This window comes from Prionailurus bengalensis, chromosome D1 (genome assembly GCF_016509475.1).
Source record: "Prionailurus bengalensis isolate Pbe53 chromosome D1, Fcat_Pben_1.1_paternal_pri, whole genome shotgun sequence".
In the NCBI taxonomy this organism is placed as follows: Eukaryota; Metazoa; Chordata; class Mammalia; order Carnivora; family Felidae; genus Prionailurus; species Prionailurus bengalensis.
In genome coordinates, this window is record NC_057346.1 from 33910701 (window position 1) to 33934301 (window position 23601).

A 23601-nucleotide genomic window follows, 5' to 3' on the forward strand; every position below is an offset into this window, starting at 1 on the left:
GTATGACAATAGAAAAGGAAGTCAGATTAACATAACTGAACATACATCTTCCACCTTTACAAAAAATAACTCAAAGTTCATGCTCCCTTCATATAAAGAATGATATATTCAGTGTTACAATGCTAGTTATCAAAAGTTTACATCTTTTGGGATCTTATTTTCTAAATTACAATAACATGTTTCCAAGTAAGAAACAAGTAAATAGCCATGTAGGAAACAAGTAAATAGGTTAGATACATATTGAATAATTTTATCTTAGTATTTGTAAGGATTTATTAAATATTTCTTCAAAATTTCTAAAAAATATTGACAGTTAATGAAATGATGAACATTGTTTTTCTTGGTAAAAATTATTATTTCTAGGGGAGGAATTAAGACGGTGGAGAAGTAGGGTGACCATGGGTCTTCCTTATCCTTAAACATTGCTGTATTCAGGTCAGATTACTTGGAACAACCAGGAAATTGATATGTGGAGTTGCAGAAGGAGCTCCACAGTTGGAAGGAGACAGTTTGGCAATTGCGAGGTGCATGGATGTAAACTGGGGGAGAGAAAAATGGTGGTTCCATGGAGTGGAGGGAACCCTTTTCTTGGAATGACAAAAGGGAAAGAAAGAGAGTGGTGTTGAGATAGTGTGGCATCAAGTTAGCACAAGAAGAAAACCTCTCTGAACCCTGGACTGGGGAGTGAGAATACTGAGTGTCTCATTTCTTTTCTGCAAACAGCTTTTGGAGCTCAAACTCTGAGGTTTTGAAAGGGCCTGAATTTCTCTAGAATGGAGCTGGGGCATGCATGCCTGGGGAGGAAGGAGCTGGCCTCAGAGTGTATAGCATGGTGTAGTGATCAGGGCACACTGGGAGAGAGCAATCCCCTTAATGGAGTACTTTTGGAAGAAGGTTTATTGACTCCCCAAAGGAAAAAGGACCGTGCAGGTGACAGCCAAAGGTTTTTTATTAGCAGTGTGGAGAGATGTTACTCCAGAATAAGAGAGTGGATCCAAGGCATGCTGGGTTCTTTAAGACTTTGGGGTTTGAATCCCAGCCATGCACCCAAGAAAAAACACAGTAGAGTTGTGGCTCAGGGCAAATAGACTGCCCTTGCCATTCTGTAAGGGCTGCCTGAAGAGAGGGGGTTAAGATCCCCTGTCCAGAGACAAGAGATTGGGATGGAGCCATTTTTCCTACCAATACAAAGTTGGACTTCAGAGAGCAACACAGCAGCCCCTAGTGGAAGTGGAACCAAACCCTGCCCCTCCATGCCTAGCAGCTCCTTATTTACTGGGGCAAGACTGGCTCTGAGCCAATGCAGCCAGCCTCACTTTCAGACCAGCACAGACTACTCCTAACCCACAGCACTAACAAACAACTATTTTTCCATTTTTTTCTGACTTCTCTCTCTCTCTCTCTCTCTCTCTCTCTCTCTTTCCTTTTGGGATAAGGCTCATAGTGAATCAGGCTTTTTTATTCTTTTCTTTTTCCTTCTTTTCTCTTTTCTTCTGCATTTTTTTCCTTTCTTCTTTGGAATCAGCCTTATAGCTTTTGATTCTCTGTTTTTCTTGTGTGTATGTTCCCTTTCCTTTTCCCTTTTTATGGAATCAGCCTCCCCTCCCCCCTTTTTGTTCCAGGGTTACCTCAACAAACAAATAAAAATATACCTAGTTAAAGTTCCAAACACATCATGACTGCAAACGAGAAGGAACTCTGAAAAGGACTGACCAGTGAGAAAGAGCAGCCAAGTTCCAGCAATAGAGTGCATATATCATACACCAGAAACACATCCTACAGTGCCAGAATATGGACAGTGTATGACCCCTTTTTAATATAGTAGTAATCCCAGCTTCCATAAACATAAGTTTTTTAAACATGCAAAAGATAGAAGCTTAGCCAAAATGGCAGGATGGAGGAATTTTCCAAAATATGAAAGGTCAAGAAGGAATCATAGCCATGGACTTGCTGAAAATGGATATAAGCAATATATCTGTACAAGAATTTAGAACAACAGTCATAAGACTACTAAATAGTCTTGAAAAAAACATAGAAGACACCAGAAAAACCCCATGCTGCAGAGATCAAAGACCTACAATGAGTTATGATGAAGTAAAAAAATGTTGTACCTGAGATGCAAAAATAAACTGGATATAGTAACAACAAGGACTGATGAAACAGAGAATGAATGGGTGAAATAGAAGATAAAATGATGGGAAATAATGAAGTGATAAAAAAGAGGGAAAGGAAATTACTAGAGCATGAGGGCAGACTTAGAGAACTAAGAGATTTCATGAAACAAAACAATATCCTTATAGAGTCCCAGGAGAAGAAGAGTGAGACAAAGGGGCAGAAGGTTTATTTGCACAAATTATAGCTGAGAACTTCCCTAATCTGGGGAAGAAAACAGGCATCCAAGTACAAGAGGCAGAGAACTCCCTTCAAAATCAACAGAAACAGGTCAACACCATGATATATACTGAAACTGGCAAAATACAAACATAAACAGAGAATTCTAAAGCAGCTAGGGATAAAAGACCCTTAACCTACAAGGATAGACACATCAGACTAGTAGCAAACCTGTCCACTGAAACTTGGTAGGCCAGAAGGGAGTGGTAGGAAATATTCAATGTGTTGGCTAAGAAAAATATGCAGCCAAGAATCCTTTATCTGCCAGCAAGGCTGTCATTCAGAATAGAAGGAGAGATAAAGATTTTCCTTAAAAAACAAAACTAAGGGATTTATGGCCATGAAACAAGCTTTGTGAAAAATTTTAAAGGGGGCACTCTAAAGAAAAAAAAAAAGAGGAGACCAAAGCCACAAAGACTACAAAGGACCAGAGAATATCACGAGAAACACCAACTCCACAGGCAACATAATGGCACTAAATTCATATCTTTCAATAATCATTCTGAATGCACATGGACTAAATGCTTCAATCAAAAGACTTAAGGTATCAGAATGGAAAACAAAAAACAAAAAACAAAAAACAAAACAAAACAAAACAAAACAAAACAAAACAAAACAAAAAACATAAGATTCATCTATATGTTGCTTATAAGAGACTCATTTTACACCTAAGGTCACCTGTAGATTGAAAGTGAGGAGATAAAGAAACATCTATCGTACTAATGGAGGTCAAAAGAAAGGTAGAGTAGCCATACTTAGATCAGACAAACTAGATTTTAAAACAAAGACTGTAACAAGAGATGAAGAAGGACATTTTAATCATAATGAATGGGTCTATCCATCAAGAATATCTAACAATTATAAATATTTATGCCCCCAATTTGGTACTCCCATATATATAAATCAACTAATCAGAAACATAAACTCATTGATAACAATACCATAATAATAGGAGACTTGAATACTCAGCTACAACAATGGACAGATCATCTAAGCAGAAAATCAACAAGGAAACAATGACTTTGAATGACACACTGGACCAATAGACTTAACAGATATATTCAGAACATTTCATCCTAAAGCAGCAGAATACACATTCTTCTCGAGTGTACATGGGTAATCTCCAGAATAAATCACAAACTGGGTCACAAATCAGCCCTCAACAGGTGCAAAAAGATTGAGATAATCTATGCATATTTTCAGATCACAATGCTATGAAACTTGAAATCAACCACAAGAATAAATGTGGAAAGCCCTCAAATACATGGAGGTTAAAGAACATTGTACTAAATAATAAATGGGTTAACAGGAAATTAAAGAAGAAATTTAAAAAAAAATCATGGAAGCCAATGAAAATGAAAACACACCAGGCCAAATCCTTTGGGATGCAACAAAGGCAGTCCTAAGAGTTAAGTACATTGCAATTCAGGCCTATCTCTAGAAGCAAGAAAGCTCCCAAATATACAACCTAAACTTATACCTAAAGGAGGTAGAAAAGGAGCAGCAAAGAAAAAGAAGGGAAATAATAAAGGTTAAAGCAAAAATAAATAATATAGAAACAAACAAACAAATAAACAATCCCCCCAAGCCCCACTAGAACAGATCAATGAAACTAAAAGCTGTTTTTTGAAAGAATGAACAAAATTGATAAACCCCTAGCCAGACTTCTGAAAAAGAAAAGAGAGAAGTCCTAAATATATAAAGTCACAAATGAAAGAGGAGAGATTCCAACCAACACCACAGAAATACAAACAATTATAAGAGAATACTGTGAAAAATTATATGCTAACAAACTGGACAATCTAGAAGAAATGGAGAAATTCCTAGACACTCACATAATACCAAAACTCAAACAAGAAGAAATAAAAAAAAATTAACAGGCCATAACCAGTAAATAAATTGAATCAGTTATCAAAAATCTCTTGCAGAATAAGAATCCTGGGTCAGATGGCTTCCCAAGGGAATTCTACCAGACATTTAAAGCAGAGTTAATAACTATTCTTCTCAAACTGCACCAAAAATTAGAAATGGAAGGAAAGCCTCCAAACTCATTCTATGAAGGCAGCAATCTTGATTCCTAAACCAAATACCCCACTAAAAAGTAGAATTATAGTCAAATATCCCTGATAAAACTGGATGCAAAAATTCTCAACAAGATACTAGCAAATCAAATTCAATAGAACATTACAAGAATCATTCACCATGATCAACTAGGATTTATTCCTGGGCTGCAGGGCTGGTTCCATATTCACAAATCAATCAATAAGATACACCACATCAATAGAAGAAAGGATAAGAACCATATGATCCTGTCAATAGATGCAAAAAAAGGCATTTGACAAAATATAGCGTTTTTCTTAATAAAAACCCTCAAGAAAGTCAGGATAGAAGGAACATAAAGACTCCTGGGTGGCTCAGTCAGTTAAACGTCCAACTTCGGCTCAGGTCATGATCTCACGGTTAGTGAGTTTGAGCCCCACATCAGGCTCTGTGCTGACAGCTCAGAGCTTGGAGCTTGTTCGGATTCTCCATCTCTCCCTGCTCCTCCCCTGTTCACTCCTGCTCTCTCTCTCTCTGTCTCTCTCTCTCTCTCTCTCAAAAAAGTAAATAAACAGTAAAAAATTTAAAAAAAGAAGGAACATATCTTAACATCATAAAAGCTATATATGAAAGGCCTACAGCTAATATTATCCTCAATGGCGAAAAATTGATCTTTCTCCTGAGATCAGGAATGAGGCAAGCATGTTCACTCTTACCCCTGTTGTTCAACATAGTACTGGAAGTCCTAGCTTCAAAATTCAGAGAATAAAAAGAAATAAAAGGCATCCAAATAGGCAAAGAAGAACTCAAACTTTCACTCTTCACAGATGACATGATACTCTGCATGGAAAATCCTAAAGACTCCACCAAAAACTGCTAGAACTAGTATGTGAATTCAGCAAATTTGCAGGATATAAAATCAAAGTACAGAAATTGGTTGCATTTCTATATACCAACAATGAAGCACAGATAGAGAAATCAATTGCATTTACAATTGCACCAGAAACCATAAAATACCTGGGAATAAACCTAACCAAAGAGGTAAAAGATCTGCATGCTGAACAATATAGAAAGCTTATGAAAGAAATTAAAGAAGACGCAAAGAAATGAAAAAAAAAACATTCCATGCTCGTGGATTGAAAGAATATTGTTAAAATGGCTATAGTACCCAAAGCAATCTACACATTCAAGCAATCCCTTTCAAAATAGCACAAGCATTCTTCACAGAACTAGAACAAAAAAAATCCTAAAATTTGTATGGAACTAGAAAAGACCACAAATAGCCAAAGCAGTCTTGAAAAAGGAAAGCAAAGCTGGAGGCATCATAAATTCAGACTTCAAATTATGTTACAAAGATGTAGTCATCAAAACGGTATGGTACTGGCACAAAAACAGACACATAGATCAATGGAACAGAATAGACAACTCAGAAATGGACTCACATATATATGGCCAACTAATCTTTGACAAAGAAGGAGAGTATCCAATGGAAAAAAGACAGTCTCTTCAGCAAATGGTGTTGGGAACATTGGACAACATACAGAAGAATAAACCTAGACCACTTTCTTACATCACACACAAAAATCAATTCAAAATGGATGAAAGACCTAAACTGAGACAGGAAACCATTAAAATCCTAGAGGAGAAAACCAGGTAGCAACCTCTTTGACCTCAGCCACAGAAACTTCTTCCTAGATAGATCTTCAGAGGCAAGAGAAACAAAAGCAAAAATGTACTATTGGGACCCCAGCAAGATAAAAAATCTTCTGCACAGCAAACAAAAATAAAAGGCAACTGATGGAATGGGAGAAGATATTTGCAAATGACATATCAGATAAAGAGTTAGTATCCAAAATCTATAAAGAACTTATCAAACTCAACACCCAAAAAACAAATAATCTAGTGAAGAAATGGGCAAAAGACATGAATAGACACTTCTCCATAGAAGACATCCAGATGGCCAACCGACACATGAAAAAATACTCCACATTACTTATCATCAGGGAAATACAAAGCAAAACCACAATGAGATAGCACCTTACACCTGTCAGAATGGCTAACGTTAACAACTTAGGCAACGACAGATGTTGGCGAGGATGCGGAGAAAGAGGATCTCTTTTGCATTGTTGGTGGGAATGCAAGCTGGTGCAGACACTCTGGAAAACAGTATGGAGGTTTCTAAAAAAACTAAAACTAGAACTGCCCTATGACCCAGCAATTGTCCTACCAGGCATTTATTCAAGGGATACAGGTGTGCTGTTTTGAAGGGACACATGCACCCCCATGTTTATAGCATCACTATCAACAATAGCCAAAGTATGGAAAGAGCCCAGATGTCTGTCGACTGCTGAATGAATAAAAATGAATTAATATATATATATATACACACACACACACACACACACACACACATATATATATATATATATATAATCTTGCCATTTGCAACAACACGGACGGAACTAGAAAGTATTATTCTAAGCAAAACAAGTCAGTCAAAGAAAGTCAAATATCATATGATTTCACTCCTTTGTGGAACACAAACATAACATAGGGGAAGGAAAGGAAAAATAAGATAAAAACATGGAGGGAGGTAAACCATTAGAGACTCTTAAATACAGAGAACCTGAGTGTTGCTGGAGGAGAGGTGGGTGGATGAGATAAATGGGTGACAGGCATTGAGGAGGGACTTGTTGGGATGAGAACTGGGTGATATATATAATTTATTAATAACTTGGTTCTACTCCTGAAACCATTACTACACTGTATGTAAACTCACTTGAATTTAAATAAATTTAAAAAAATTCTTATCTTTAGATAAAATTTCAAATTGTTTTTATAAGTCTGTTTGAGGAGAAATTGAATTGTATGGAATGACTGATTATCAAGGACATCTAAGGAAACCAAATATTCATTTTATTCAGAAATCATCCAATAATTTCTCTTTTTTTTTGTCCTGAGATATTTATTTATTCATGTATTTATGCATTTATTTATGTATTTATGCATTGATTTATTTTTTATTATTTCAGGTTTTTAATTAAATTCTAGTTAGTTAATATATAATATAATATTGTTTTCAAAGGTAGAATTTAGTGATTCATCACTTACATATAACACCCAGTGCTCATCACAGCAAGCACCCTCGTTAATATCATTACCCATTTAGCCTATCCATCACCCACCTCCCATTCATCAACCCTCAGTTTGATCTTTATAATTAAGACACTCTTATGGTTTGCCTCCTTCTTCTTTTTTCCCCTTCCCCTATCTATGTTCATCTGTTTTGTTTCTTAAATTCCACATATGGGTGAAATCATATAGTATTTGTCATTTGCTGACTGTCTTGTTTTGCTTAACATAATACACTGTAACTCCATCCACATTGTTGTAAATTACCCAGTGATTTCTTGATGTCTTTGTTTCATTTGTTTCATATCAAGATGATAAGCTTTCCAGAGAGACACAGAAAAATTAATAAAAGATTAATAAAAACCAAATAAATTTCTATATTCCTGCAGAATTCAGCTTCCTTTATGTAGATAAATATATTTGAGTAGGAGTGTTCTTGTACAAAGCTTTCAAGTTCCCTAGGAACTGTCTGTAAATTGAAAATCTGAACAAAAAGTTCAAACTACCAAGAAGTGAAGAGATGAACACAACAAACTTTTGCAAACAGGAATAAGCCAGCTCTAACACACTGCTTCAATAATCACAAATATTGCACAAGACAAGTAATAATATTTTTATCCAGATTTCTGTTTGGTCTTTGCATTAGTTTTTGATGGTCATTATAACAAAATACCACGACCTTGGTAGTTTAGAACAATACACATTTATTCTCTTAAATTCTGGAGGTCAAACTTTAAAACCTGAAGATTAAAGTTTCATTTGACTTAAATCAAGTCTCTCTAGAAGGCAGGGCTACCTTCCCTCTGGAGGCTCTAGAGATAATCCATTTCCTTCTCATTTCCAGCTTCTAGCACTACATTCCTTACATTCCTTAGTTCCTGGCCTTTCCTCCATCTTCAAAGCACATCACTCTAAACTTTGCTTCAATCATCACATTGCCTTTTCCTCTTCTGTATTCAAATAAATCTCTCTGCCTTCCTCTCATGAGGGCACCAGGTGACTGTATTTAGGGCTGATACTAATCATCCAGAATAATCAAGGTTAATCAAGATTAATGTCTCCATATCAAGATCCTTAATTTAGTCACATCTGCAAAGTCCCTTTACCATACAAAATAACATTTAAAGTTTCTAGGAATTAGAACTGGGACGTTATTATTCCACCTACCGCAATCTTCAAGGGCATGCCATTTTTTATATCTTTACATTGTTCATGGGATCTGTATTATTTAGTAATAAATTAATGAAGCTATGTATAATTTCCTTGTTGGCACAATTCTTGTCTTAAAGTAAACCTGTTATCCACACATAAATTCTCAGCTTATGACTTTGCCTGTAGCTCATTAAAAAAAAAATAATGGTGGGTAAAATAGGTAAAGATTGAGTACACTTAGTTTGATGAGCACTGAGAAATTTATAGAAATGTTGAATCATTACATTATAATCTGAAACTAATATAACACTGTATGCTAATTATACTTTAATAAAAAAAAATGCCATCAGATTTCCCGCCACCAAATAGTAAGTTATCTGCATCTACAATCCTTTTACTTTTCTTTTCATTGTAACAACTGATGAAATCTCTAACAAAAGCCAATCTTTCTGCATTCATTCTAAATCTATTCCCTCTTTTTCTCAAGTTGGTTCTTCAATTATTCTTGTTTCTATTGTACTTTCCAACTCCAAGAATGGGAAAAGGACTAGGGACCAGTTGGTTTATTCTTTCTTTCCTTCTTTCCTTCTTTCCTCCCTCCCTCCTTCCCTCCCTCTCTTCTTTCTTTCTTTCTTTCTTTCTTTCTTTCTTTCTTTCTTTCTTTCTTTCTTTCATTCTTTCTATTTCTCCTTATAAATTATCCTCTCTGTACCACTATGGAGCCATTATAGCCCTAAGGAAAGGGACTGGAGGAATGTTGCCTTAGGAAAGATGGGTATAAGAGAAGAGAATAGGAGAAGATCCCATCTGGACTGGAAGAGGAATGAGTAGCCTGGTCCTGTACATAGTGGACTGTGGGGAGTTGCTTTGTTATATCTTCTTGAAGAATTAAACCTATTATCAGAAAGTGGTGATTCTCTCTATACCTAGAAATACATTTAATATCTTGTATGATATAGGTGAACAAGTTCAATTTTTTTTGGTTACTACTTGGTTAATATTTGGTTAATATTATATATATATATATATATATATTCTATCTTTTCACTTTAAGCCTTATAAAGTTTTTAGAACAGTGCCTTACATGTAGCAATTAAATGTAAATATTGATTACATAAAAATAAACTATCTTCAAAATTGGGCTGGGAACACAAATGAGAGAATAAATAAAAGTATGAAATTGCCATAATTAAGACAGAGATAGTAAGACTCTGAAGGGAGACTAGAGGGAAGAGTGCTGTGAGAAAGAGGCAGGAGAGTTTTGAGGGAGAGATGTGGCAGCTGTAGGAATGAAAACTTGGCAAAAGATAAATGTGGTTATAGAGGAGTGTTCAATAAATTTGTGTTATATGGAATGCCAGAACCATTAATTACCCTACAAACCATTAGTAAAAATTGATATTACTCATAAATGCTTTTGAAACTAGATGTTTGTTTTGCTTTTAATGAAGTGATATGTGAGATTGGCCTCATGGGGCACTCAATGAGAACAGGCAGATCCTATGATACAAATTACATTCAGCATTTAGGGTAATATAATCCTCTCTCATAACTATACAAGATGGTTATTGTATTTGTTTTGCCCTCCATTATAGCTTTAGTATCTCACAAATTATCTAACACATAGTAGGCATAGGATACACATTTGTGAATGTGTGAGGGTGATTTCATACAGTGTCAGCCAAGGAAATCTGATAATGTTACTCATGCACTTCAGAGCTTCTAAAGCTTCATCATCTATGTTTTAGATACATACATTTCTATGTGTATGCCAGTTCAAATGATCTTGGCCAGATTTTTTACTTCCTGAACTGCCACTGCAAACAGCTCTGTGCAGGAACAAGTTTTACACACTTGCAACTTAAGGACAACCTGCAAGTGCAGAATTAACTGCCTGTAGTGCCACCCTTAGGGACTGGGAGGTGGAAGGTCACTGATAACTCCACAAAGGAGACTGTTCTGAGTGCATTTCATAAGGTTCTGTTCATGCAAGATCATGCTCCAGCTGCCTGTAAAAGTGGTCATGTCTATAATGCAACCTCCTTTACACTGTTTCACTTCTCAACTACACTCCATCCCTCACTTCTGCTCTCTGGGATAAATTACAATTAACTACCACTTATAAGCAAATTTGTTTCAAGGTGTGCTTTAGGAAAACCCAAGCTAAGGCAGTAAATTCTACAGTACATTTTATAAAGTAAAATTTTACTTGTACTTGAAAGGAAATAATGTGCCTATATATATATATATATATATATATATATAACTTCTATTATTTTTAGAAAGGTCTACTTTTTTTTTCAAAGAAGTATAAAAACACAGTGTTCTTGAAATAATTTTCATAGCTAACGGTACAGTTACAGCAGATTAAACATAATTTTTATATTCAAACCCCTGCAGAGGTGTTTGCCAAGTTTGCAGATATATCCATTACAATGCCTGTCTCTGCATTGAGAGGTTTGTAAAACCCAGCAGGAATTACAGCTGACCGTGCAGCAATAAATGGATTCATCCACAATTGGATTCTATTTTTATTTTCAAACTAACTGTTGAATATATGCCACCTACTTGGGAAAACACTCAGGGATATGTCTTTATTATGAATATACTTTTCAATTATTTTCTTTTTGAAGAGATATCAAATAGTGATATGAAAGTTTTGAATTAAAAATGATTCCAGTCTAATCTATGCCTTTCTTGGAGTAATGTTAAAAGTTTCCTGTTTTTCACACATTATCCTGGTATGAATTCTATGGCCATTCAGTTAGCTCACTATTTTTTAATAGAAATTGTTAACTTAGGTTGCATATAAATGTTAAGTCTGGGAAGCTTAGAAGTTAGTATGGATTGACTGTAGAATTGGTTCCCTTCTGAAGTAGGGGTGAGGCATGATCAGATGAGGTGTGTTGATAGACAGCTCTGCTTTGATGTGAGGAAAAGAAACTGGTTTTCAGGCTGCACACACCCAAATGCCAGAATGAGAAGGTCTCATATTGTGTGTCACCATAACATTAAGTACTTCAGTCTTCCATGAAAAATTCGTTTATATTGTTAAGAGATATGTCCTTTGCCCTTTTTGCATGTAGGTACAGGGAAAGAGTAGGATTCTGATATTTCACTGACACCGTTGTTCAACATACATACCTTCAACCGCACTTTGGCCAGTCTTATGCCCCCCTCCTCAACTGATTTCAAAACTTTTTAAGCTTCCACTAGGCACATGGTCCTCAGCCCCTTCTTTAAATCCTTTCAAATTTATTCTAGGTTTTAGTTTTCTCCATCTGTTAAGTCTTTTAATTCACATCCTCCCTTATTCTTCAGAAATATATCACAACGTCTCCTTTGTTAATCAAATATTCCTCTCCTTCATCATTCTTATTGATGATGTGGATTTCCTCTCATAGGGTCTCAGGAAGGGAACAGGCAACAAATACATGAACCTAATCCACCATTTTGAGCTCTATGCTCACATCTTCTTGTTCAATACTCATTTCCATAGACTTTCTTTATATGTCACTTCTACTTTTCCTATTACTTCTCTGACTTTTCACTATCTTTTGTGGGATTTTTATTCTTTACTTTTTCAATGCAATTTGGATTATGCAAGGCTTGTTCCTAAGCTCACATCTCCTCATTTCACACTCTTTCCATGGACTTTCTTAATCATAGAAATGTTTTCATTTACCATGTGCATTGTGATGACTCATGTTCATATTTCAATAATATTATTAAAACTATTAATTATATTTTAGAAAAATTTTAAGAAAAGTCACACTCAAAGTGTATCAAATTCTTATTAATGTTACCAGCCTGCTTTCCTGTTATATTCAATTCAAAGTTTCACTTATTAAAAACACATCTCGTGCAGCATACACATCTAAAAATAGCTCAAAACCTATAAAAATATGATATTAAATGATAACTGTATAGTAATAATTTATAAATGTCTGTTGATTTTCAGCTTTCACAGGTTATGGGAAAGTTTAGAATACTTGTAAAAAGTGTAATGATAAAGGTGGCAGAAAAAAGGACATAAGTGTAATGTAGACAGGGTGAAAGAAAAAGTAGAGATAAAAATATCTTCATGTTGTGTAATAAGAAGTCAACAATTGTTTTCAAGAGTTAAGAGAACAGTAAAGATTTAAGTACCTTATTAAAGTTAATGGTAAAACTGTTAATGGTAAGCAATGAAAAACTGTTATATAAATACAAGAGGAGGATAGAAGTATATATACTCATATGTATGAAGGAGTCAACAATTATTGTCTAAACTTGATTAAATAAGAAACAGATATTTTCTAGCATTATAGGAGAACCTCATGAAAGAAAAAAGAATTAAAAAAATTGGCTCTAGGAAGTGGGGCTTGATGGGAGGGAGATGTATTTTTTTTTCTCCATCTGCACTTATAAACCATTACATTCATTTGATATTTTTTATTAAAAAAATAAACAGTAGGCAAATAACTACCAAGGAAAAATAACCTTAGATAATTTACAGAAAGAAGAAATGTGAATCTTCTAACTTCTCTTGTAAAGTCTTACATAACTCTGTCATCAAATAATATAACTGAACTTCAGGAAATGTTTTCCACCTGTTTCTTTTTAACTTAAATATGAACCTTAATATAACAGTTTGTTTTATTTATTTTTATTTGCTTTAATAACTTTTTTGTATGGTACTGCTCAAATAATGATTTTTTAAAATACAGATATTCATAAAAGACTAAAAAGTAGTCAACAATGTCAACTGCATCAGTAAATTCAGGTATTATGAAATATATATATATATATACATATTTGCATATGTATATATATTTGTATACATATTTGTATACAAATTTGTATACATATATGTATATATATTTGTATATGTGTATATATATATAATTTTAGTAGACACAGTACTGGTTATATATATTTAAAAAACAGTGTAATGTTCTGTAAAGGCCAAAGGAAACAGTTTATGAATGGAGGGACTGGTGCTGATAGGAAAAGGGACAATATAGTAATTCTATTGAAATAGGATGGAGGAGACACAGTGTGGATAGAGATGTAGTTAGATTTAATTTTATTAGTAGGAAGATAAATTTGAAGTGAAGTGTTCTTGGTCGGGCAGCTTTAGTAGGATTGAGAGGAAGTGCTGAAGGCCCATTTGAAGTTGGTGATCATGAATCAACGGTGGCTGAAATTCTCTAGCAGCTCTCAGATTCTCAAAGCAGTCACAGATTAAGGGCATAGCTGAATTCATTAGGAGTTGGGATTTTGCCACACAATCACAATAGAAGACAGAGGGGCAAGGGAGTTTGAATAGCAACAAAAAATTATTTTAATTATTCTTGAAATGTTTGACCATGGAAGGTAGAAAGTAAAGTTAAGTGATACATCTGGGCCATGAAATAATAAAAGACAAACAAGTGACTGTTGAACATGGGTGTTGACCTTATTTATTTATGTATTTATTTATTTAAAAATGTTTATTTATTTTTGAGACAGAGACAGAGACAGAGTGTGAGCAGGGGAGGTTCAGGGAGGGAGGGAGACACAGAATCCCAAGCAGGCTCCAGGAGCCAAGCTGTCACCACAGAGCCGGTCATGGGGCTCAAACTCAAGAGCTGTGAGATCATGACCTGAGCCAAAGTCAGATGCTTAAACGACTGAGCCACAAAGGCGCCCCTTGGTACTGAACTTTTAAGTACTAGTGAAACTGGATTTGTACATGTACTACTCTTGCTCATATGGTTGGTGTAATGTTTAGGACAATTACGTGAAAATAAGACAGCCACTGTCAATCTCAGCCACTATCAAAGTGTACATTACTATTACATAAATGGATAGTGTTAATGGAACTAGTTATTGATTAGGCAGCAAATTTTTACAATTTTCAGGCAAAGATGTTTTAAATTCTTAAGTAATTAAGGAAAAAATGCTCAGAAATTTTATGGAAATATAGAGAATCACCTCAATTCTAAACTTTTAACTAAATACTTTTAAAACTCATATCTATTTCCTTTTTGCTTTTCACCCCTTAGACATTCTCATGTAATCTTGAAGTTGACATACCATATTCACAAACATGGCTTTAACTGTAGTGAGGGAATGCACAATGATGACTTTAAAAAATTTTTCTAGCCTTCTTTTATGTGTATTAGACATATATATCTAAATTCCTACTGCATATTTCCACATGGATTTCCCAAGATTTCAACTCTTCATATTAAAACCTGAATTACTCACATTTATCAACACTGCAATCTATTCCTTCATCTGTGTTATTTCTTCTTATGAAGTGAATCATCACACATTCAATGAACTGTGCCTAAATTTCCTCCTACTCTAGAACTTGCCATTTAATTAATTATTAAATCTTAGTAATTTTCCCTCTTTAACATCCTGCATATTTTCTTCTCTTCAATGACATTACCACTGTTTTCATTCTGTCCCTTGTCACCTCTCAGCTGGTGAATTTCAATAGTCTGAATTGGTTTCCCAATTTCTCTTCTTTTTTCCAAGCTATTTCTCCATGCCATTATCTAGCTGTGTGAATTTGGCAAGTCCCTTTATGTATCTAATATTAGCTTCTTCATCTCTAGACCAGATATTGTATTTGTTCTCTCTACCAAATAAGATGTGTGTGTGTCACACACACATATGTTATATTATATATAATATATAATAATTATATATTATTATATTATGTATTATATGTATATTATATACATACATATAGTGAAGTCTAAATATATAAAATGAGAAACTAAGCAGTAAGATATACACACACATATATATACATATATATACATACATATAATGAAGTCTAAATGTATAAAATGAGAAACTAAGCAATAAGCAAAAATCTTGTGATGAAACTCTGGCCATACACTGCACCGGCATATATTCTAAAACTAAGCATATAAAAAAGTAATGTTGAAATAGATTTTTTAAGCTTGGCAATCAATCAGGATTCTCAAGCTCACTTCTTAATAATGCCTTCATGGATTTTTTATTGCATGACAGAGCAAGCCACATATCATATATCAACTGTAATATAGTATTTGACTTCTTTAATGCAATGCTTAACTGTAAATGTCTATAACTACAAATGAGGCATTTAAATTTGAAGATACTTTAGATAGATGGCAATACCTATAATTAGAAAATCATAATTTTGCCTGAATTGCACTTAAATGTTAAAGTTCCACCTGCTTCAATTATTGGGAAAGTAATAATAACAATTATAACTATTCCATGAAGTATTAAAAGCTGAACATTCAATTTGAAGGTAGCTACAATAAAAAAGTAATGAAAAATGAACCTATAAAACGTTTGCAATTCATACGCATATGTTATATAGAGGCATTAAAGAGCAAAGAAAATAACTAGTCTTTATTACAGTTGATCTTTTCAGATGCTCCTTTTTTTTGTCATTAGGATAGCATTATGGTTAATATCTCTCATCCAAAGATCATCACTTTCCTATGCCAAAATTTTTATCCTAAGGTATGCATAATCACAGACTAAAACTGTAGAGTTCCTAAATTTAGTAATTAAAAGATTTTTGCATTAGGCTTAAATGTTTAGAAAAACAATAATACATCTTTATTTTTCACATTTTAGGTGGCTGAACCATTTTAATCCAGGCTATGCAACTTACCATCATTACGTAGAGTGAGTGGTGTTGGAGGACTAAGTACTCGAGCATTTGTCACTGTGTTTTTCACCAGACAAATATAGCTGCCAACATCTGATGTTTGGACTTTAGATATATAGAGGTTGCCTGTCTCCTGGGAAATGAACCGCCGGCTGTCTTCCGCCACAAAGGAAGGGAACTCATTAAATACCCAGCTATAGATGATCTCTGAAAATACACAAAATTCAATTGTTGAAAGACACAGATTATTTTAATAGCAGTTAAAACTCAAACAACAAATCCTTTACTAAGTGTTAGGTATATTGCAAGGCCATACACATTGGATCCACATATCTATATAATTTAGCATTTTATGCTAAAAGACTGTTATTCTTAATGATTACAAGAAGATCAAAAATATTTCTTAAGGATGCTTAGCCTATATTCATTCATCGATTCATCCATCCATTCAATTCCAATGTGTACTGAATTCATATTAGATAATTGGCACTGTGATAGCACTGAAATTAAAAAGATGAGAAAGACAGTTCCCCATTCTAAAAGATCAAACTAATGGGAGATTTATGCAAACCTATCAATCAATATGGAATAAAGAAATAGAGATATTTACTCTGTTTTAAAGAAGGCATGGGAACAGGATACTTAAGCAATCATATTGGTCAGTAAAAACTTCCGGAGATAAGAGACACTAAGCTACAATATTTACTCACTTATTTAACAAATATTGGCTTATGGTCACAATAGAAACCAGGTATTGTTGTGTTTGTTTATTTATTTGTTTGTGAGAGGGAGAGAGCATGAACAGGGGAAAGGGGCAGAGGGAGAGAGAGAGAGAGAGAGACAGAGAGAGAGACAGAGAGAGACAGAGAGAGAGAGAGAGAGAAAGAGAGAGAATCTTAAGCAGGTTTCATGCTCAGTGTGGAGCCTGACGTCGGGCTTGATCCCATGACCCTAGGATCATGATTGAGCTGAAATCAATAGTCAAACGTTCAACCAACTGAGCTATCCAAATGCCCCCAGATATTGTTCTAAGAAGGAAAGAAGTTTGTATTCTCAGTCTGGAGTTTTCATTATAGTGGGAAGAAACCAAGAATACACAAACAAATAAACATCAAGTGGTGATAAGTGCTGTGAAGAAAACTAAAGTATATTAAAAGAGAGAGTTATAAGGGTGAGAAGGACATGTGAAATTATATTTAAAGTCTTTCACTTACAATTGGATAGAGAAGACACAGTGTGAGGACAAAGCAGGAACCAGGAGGAGGAGAAGCAGGAGGAATAATGTCCACTAGCTTAAGAGGCTATTTTCAACATAGCCATGAAAGATATAAATGATTTGCACTAGAATGGTAGTGGCAGTGATGCTATTGTTTCTTGTAAAAAATTGGTAGTAGAGCTGACAGGAATTGCTGATGGATTCATTATGAAATGTGAGACAAAGAGGGACCAATGATTTAAGTTTTGGGCCTGAGTCACTGAGCAACTAGAAGAATGTATTTGCTTTTACTAAAATGGGCAGACTTTTACTAAATGGGCAGTTCTTTAGAGATGTGGGTGGAATAAAACCAGGAGTTTAGTTTTGGCAGATTGAATTTGACATAATATCTGGTGCAAATTAGAGAATTGATAAGGCAGTCATACATTTGAATAAAGAGACCAAGAGAGGAATTTGTGTTTGTGTTATAAATTTGGAGTATTAAAAGGTTAGTTTGACTTGGCCAGGTGAAGAGTGTATGGTGTGCTGAATGTATTCCAGTCAGAGAAGACAAATGAGAAAATTCATTCACACAAGGAATTGGATAGTATGAATGGACCACCACAAACAGTTTTGTGTTATTAGACTCATAATTTTGAGGAAGGGAGTGGTAAGAGGAAAGGTTGGGGAGATTAGTGGTAAATCCAAATTACTAAACACAGATTAACATGGTGTGTGTCTGTTATATTAAGAAACTTGTGCTCAATCTTACATGTAATGTGGTACCACTGGATGTTTTTCAAGAAAGGGTTGACATAGATACATATATTAGTAGGTTATTCTGGTGATTCTGCAAAAGTTGGATTTAATTAAAAGGAAGGTTGCAGCAGAGAACAATAGGACAATATTGCATACTGAAAGTGAAGGCTGAAGAAATCTGAATCAGAACCATGATCATAACAATGAGAAGAAAGATGTTGATCCAAGAAATATAGCAGAGGGAAGGCAAAGAGAGAGAAAAATAGTTCAGGAATACTCTCACGTTTCACTTGAGTGATTGGGAAGAGCATAGTACAAGAAATTCAATGGAAATACATGAAGTCAAACTAGTTTGAGGAGAAAGATAATTGGTTCATTTTCAGGACATTTTGAATTGGAAGTCTGTGAGGAAAATCTGGTCAAGGAGTTCTAGCAGTTGGCAAATAGGTGTTTGAAACACAGGAAAGGAAATCTGAGGTGAAGGTTAAATTTGGGAGTTGTCAGTATATTGGTATTTTTGAATCCAAGAAGGGATGAGATTAATCAGGAAGAGTAGATATGGTGAGAAGATACTCTGGGAAGCACAAACATCTAAATAAATGTAAGGGGCGCCTGGGTGGCTCAGTCAGTTGAGCATCTGACTTGATTTCGGCTCAGGTCATGATCTCATGGTTTGTGAGTTTGAGCCCCACATCGGGCTCTGCTCTGATAGTGAGGAGCCTGCTTGGGATTCTCTCTCTCCCTCTCTCTCTCTCTGCCCTTCCCCTGCTCATATTCTCTTTCTCTCTCAAAATAAACAAACTTAAAAAAATGAATTAACTAAATAATGGTACAAAAGTGTTCAAAGGGTAAAAGGCAGAAACTGTTGGAAAGACTCAAAGGGAAAAACATGCAGTGTTATAGGTGCCAATGGCTTAACCAATTCCACAAGATTAAATAATGTCAAATAAGGAAAAAAAGCCCAATAAAGAAAAATTTTACTAAAGATTGGCTTTGGGGTATCACTGAATAGCAACTTCAATAGCATTCAAATCTCGATAAGCATTTGAACTATCTATGTTATGATTGAAAGAGCAGATTCCAAGGCCCCCTTTCTCCTACCTACCTACCATGGGTAGTTAAAAATAAATTCATCAGTCTGGCCGTATATACTTTCCAATGGGGAACCTGGCATTTATTCAGCCTTTCTGGATACTCAAGCAGAGACTTGAAGATTACCCATTCATATTGAAAGTCAGTGTAACTAATTTTGAAACTTTATATGTTGATGATTAACTTTTATTACTCTCCTAATTTATTACTATTATTTAATTTTTATCTTAATGGAACCAATACAATATTTACAGTAAAGTAAGTCATTAATTTTCATGAATATGTGTTTAAGAAAGGTGGTGTCATCATAGACTAACTTTTGAGAGGGATAAAAAACATTTTCATAGGCATCATCTTAGGCAGAGGTATTCTATACAATCAGTTAATAAACATTAAAAATGGTATTTCTTCTGACGTGAAATTTTCCCCTTCCCCCATGTATTTTCTTCACTTAGTTAAATTTATTAGGACTTTCAGAGGCAGTGTAGCCAAGTCCTGACTCAGCTATTTATAATTTGTTTAAATTAAGCAAATATCCAGCTAACTCTTTGAGATTCAGTTTTGTCATCTAAAATGAGAATAATGTTGTCTGTTTCACAAATTTGCAAATAAGATAATTTAACCAAGCACTTACCAAGCAATAAGTATTTATGATATGTGAAAATTAACATTTCTGATATCCTCTCCCCCCATTATTAGGTTAGGAGCTTTTTTTAATGTATTTCACTTAAATATAAGGAAAAGATCAAACAGGATCTAAAATAACACTGAAAGAATTAAATATTTTTAATTTATTTTAGTTTATTTTAATTCATTTTAGTTTAAATATTAGTCTGTTTTTCATATAAAAACTTCAATTATGATTGAATGTTAATTCTAAAAATTAGCAAATACTTATTATTTCTAAGTCATATAATACAGTTGTAAAAGATGCTTGAAAATTCTGAAATGTTATATCACATTAACTTATAATTACAGTACACATATACAATATAAAAACTTTAAAATATTTTATCAAATGTTTTACAACACAAACTGTTTTTTAGAGTTGCAGTTACCCATTTGACTGTCTTTAGTCCACTTGATATTTTTTTAAGAATTTATTAATGGCATCCATGTGACTTTACTCAAAGAAAACCCAGAGTATAATTAAAGTACTTCATTCTATTCTTGCATTACTCAACTAGATTCTAAATTCAAGGACTTCTCACATTTAACAATATGAGTTCTTCTAATTGTTATAGTAAGAATTTCATTTGTTGTTCACATATCACTCACATACATTTTGATATTTTTTCAATCTATTTTAAATTATATTTTATTGGAGTTATCTCAACTTTTGGCTTGTATTACTTGAAATTTGGGGAAAGATAAAGCAGTGAACAATTAAAGACTACCATTGATTGAAATACTATTTCTTATAATGTTATTGAGTCAATATTTTGTAAAATATTTTCACAATAGGAGAAAGGTATATAAAACTGACATTTTCTCAAATTTTACAAGTAAATGAGTACTTGGGGATTAAAAATGTTTATCTAGTTCTTAAAATAAGTTTACAGTTTTGCATAACAAAGCATTTCACAATGCCAAGAAGGATAAAAAGTAGAAATGGTATACAATAGAAAAGGTGACAACCTGAATTTATTTATTTATTTATTTTAAAAAATTTTTTTTCAACGTTTATTTATTTTTGGGACAGAGAGAGACAGAGCATGAACGGGGGAGGGGCAGAGAGAGAGAGACACACAGAATCGGAAACAGGCTCCAGGCTCTGAGCCATCAGCCCAGAGCCCGATGCGGGGCTCAAACTCACGGACCGCGAGATCGTGACCTGGCTGAAGTCGGACGCTTAACCGACTGCGCCACCCAGGCGCCCGACAACCTGAATTTAGATTGAATTTCCTCACTGTGCCAAAAGTGGAAATATTGAACTAGGTTAAATCTTTTAAGATGACTACTTACTTCCTCCTATAAGGATTTTTATTTTCTATTAGCATTTTTAAAATATCCTTTTCAAATTTTCCTTTGTTATCATAAAAAAACAAGCATTAATTATATTTTTATTAACATATCAGGGCCTGAGGGTTGTAAAATTCAGTAAGATAGTGAAAGAGTTGGCTTTGGTGTCATAGTCTAGTTTCACACACCACTTCATTTCATGTAAATTGTGTTTTGCCTTTAAAAAATCAATAAAAGTTGATTTGTTAAGTATTAAGATTTTAATATTGTTGTTCATTTCAGAAGCATATTGAGACTAGTTGGTCAATTGTGTTTTCCCATTTGTAAAAAGGTTCTCTTTAATAGCATGTTTAACTAAGACAATTAAGAATGTTTTAGAAGTTCTTCATATAATTCTTTAGTGAGTACTATTTTAACAAACAAGACTACCTTTTGAGATATCCTCTGCACCCTAGTTTATGAGAGTCTCTCTTAAGGATGCTTCTTTATTAGATTCATCCAAGGGCCACATTTTGGATATACTTTCTTGAGATCATCTTTATGTTAATTTTCACTAGTTCATTTTTGATACTATGTGATAGTATACATTTGGCCTACAAGCACATGTGTTGTGAAAGCTTGAAAGTTCGGGTTCTCATGAGGGACTTTTGTCTTTCTTCCTAAGTCAGTGAGAGGCATTCTAGTTCACTGAGGGCAAAGCCAATTACAGGCCTGGCTTGGTGGAGACATTGCTATTCTAACATCCCCTTTCAGGCAGACCCAAATACTTGTGTTTTGTCTCAACATAAGCATTTATCTTCGAGCTGCTAGACTCTAAGGTCTATTTCCATAACACAAATAATCTTATGAGGCTTCCCGGATCTCCTCAGGATTAACACTATTCCTAGATCTTAGTTAGGATTTCAGCCCTGTATTTTCGTTGTTTGTTTCTGACACCTGGGGATTTCCATTTCTTCTTGTGATCTTAACTTTAGATTGAAATTTTCTTTATTATACTCGTCATTTTTAAAATTTTGGTAACAGGAAAGTTTCTAGGTGGGTTTTGTCTATTGTCCTAATTGAAGGTCCAGGTTTCATGGCTTTATGCCTTGCAGACTTTCAACACAATTGCCGTAACTGATTCAGTGTCACAAAACAGACTATCTTGTCTTTACGCCCCTGGAAAATAAGATGATTACTTAAATGATATATTTCCACGTCTACAGAGTATGAAAACATGAGTACGCATGAGGAACAATGTTCATTTTTCAAAACTGCAGTGCCATTAATGAAACAAGTTTGAGAAAGGGAATGAAATTACATATTAGACTCTGAAGTCCTTGAAACAATTTCAATGAGTAATCTATATGATTCATTTCAATATCCTTTAATATAACTACCAGTTTTCTTCCTAACGATGTATGTACACCTTAGAAGCTCTGGGTCAAAGTATTGGAGAGAACACAATGGATATAGTATCTGAGTTGTTCGCTGACCCAATTAATGTCCCTCTCCTAGGAGCCAACTTTCTTTATCTTTGTCAGCCATAAAAAGGAAAACCTTAAAACCAGAAGCTTCTCTATTTTTATGATATGCTCAATTTTATGGTTTGAGGCAACTTTTTCAAAATGATGGATACTATTTACCAAAATCCCTGATCTTACCCTACCTATTGTAGCTATTCCTGTAATAAGTGATTTAATGTTATATCTGTCAAAGAACTATAATTACAATTTGTTCTTTATTACAAAAGTATAATTTTTAGTTTGCTTCTTAAATTGTTTGTTTTGTACTTATAGTTTGATAATTTTTGCATTATTTTTTACTGAATGTTGCTTGGTAAAGTATCTGTCATATGCATTTTAATTTCCTTGTAATAATTTGTTTGAACAATTACATCATCCATTATGACACTTCTCCCTCCTTTTTCTTCTTTGGATGAACAAATTGATGTGAAGATACTCGAATAGCAGAACTTGTAAACTACTGGCAGAAACAGTACAGCTTTAAAAATTGGAACTACAATTATTTTGTTTATATAGAAAGCTTGCAGCATTTTGGTTTTATTTATTTATTTTTTTAATTTTTTTTTCAACGTTTATTTATTTTTGGGACAGAGAGAGACAGAGCATGAACGGGGGAGGGGCAGAGAGAGAGGGAAACACAGTATCAGAAACAGGCTCCAGGCTCTGAGCCATCAGCCCAGAGCCCGACGCGGGGCTCGAACTCACGGACCGCGAGATCGTGACCT

The 23601-nt window shown here is 34.3% G+C and overlaps 1 protein-coding gene across 1 annotated transcript in view; it reads right to left on the reverse strand.

Annotated features, from left to right (window-relative positions):
• The window catches only part of CNTN5 (contactin 5), a 1382461-nt gene that overhangs the window by 372310 nt on the left and 986550 nt on the right, over positions 1–23601 (reverse strand). The window contains exon 8 of the mRNA XM_043579878.1: positions 16367–16570. Within this exon, the coding sequence (XP_043435813.1) occupies positions 16367–16570 (204 nt within the window). The remainder of the gene's footprint in view (positions 1–16366; positions 16571–23601) is intronic.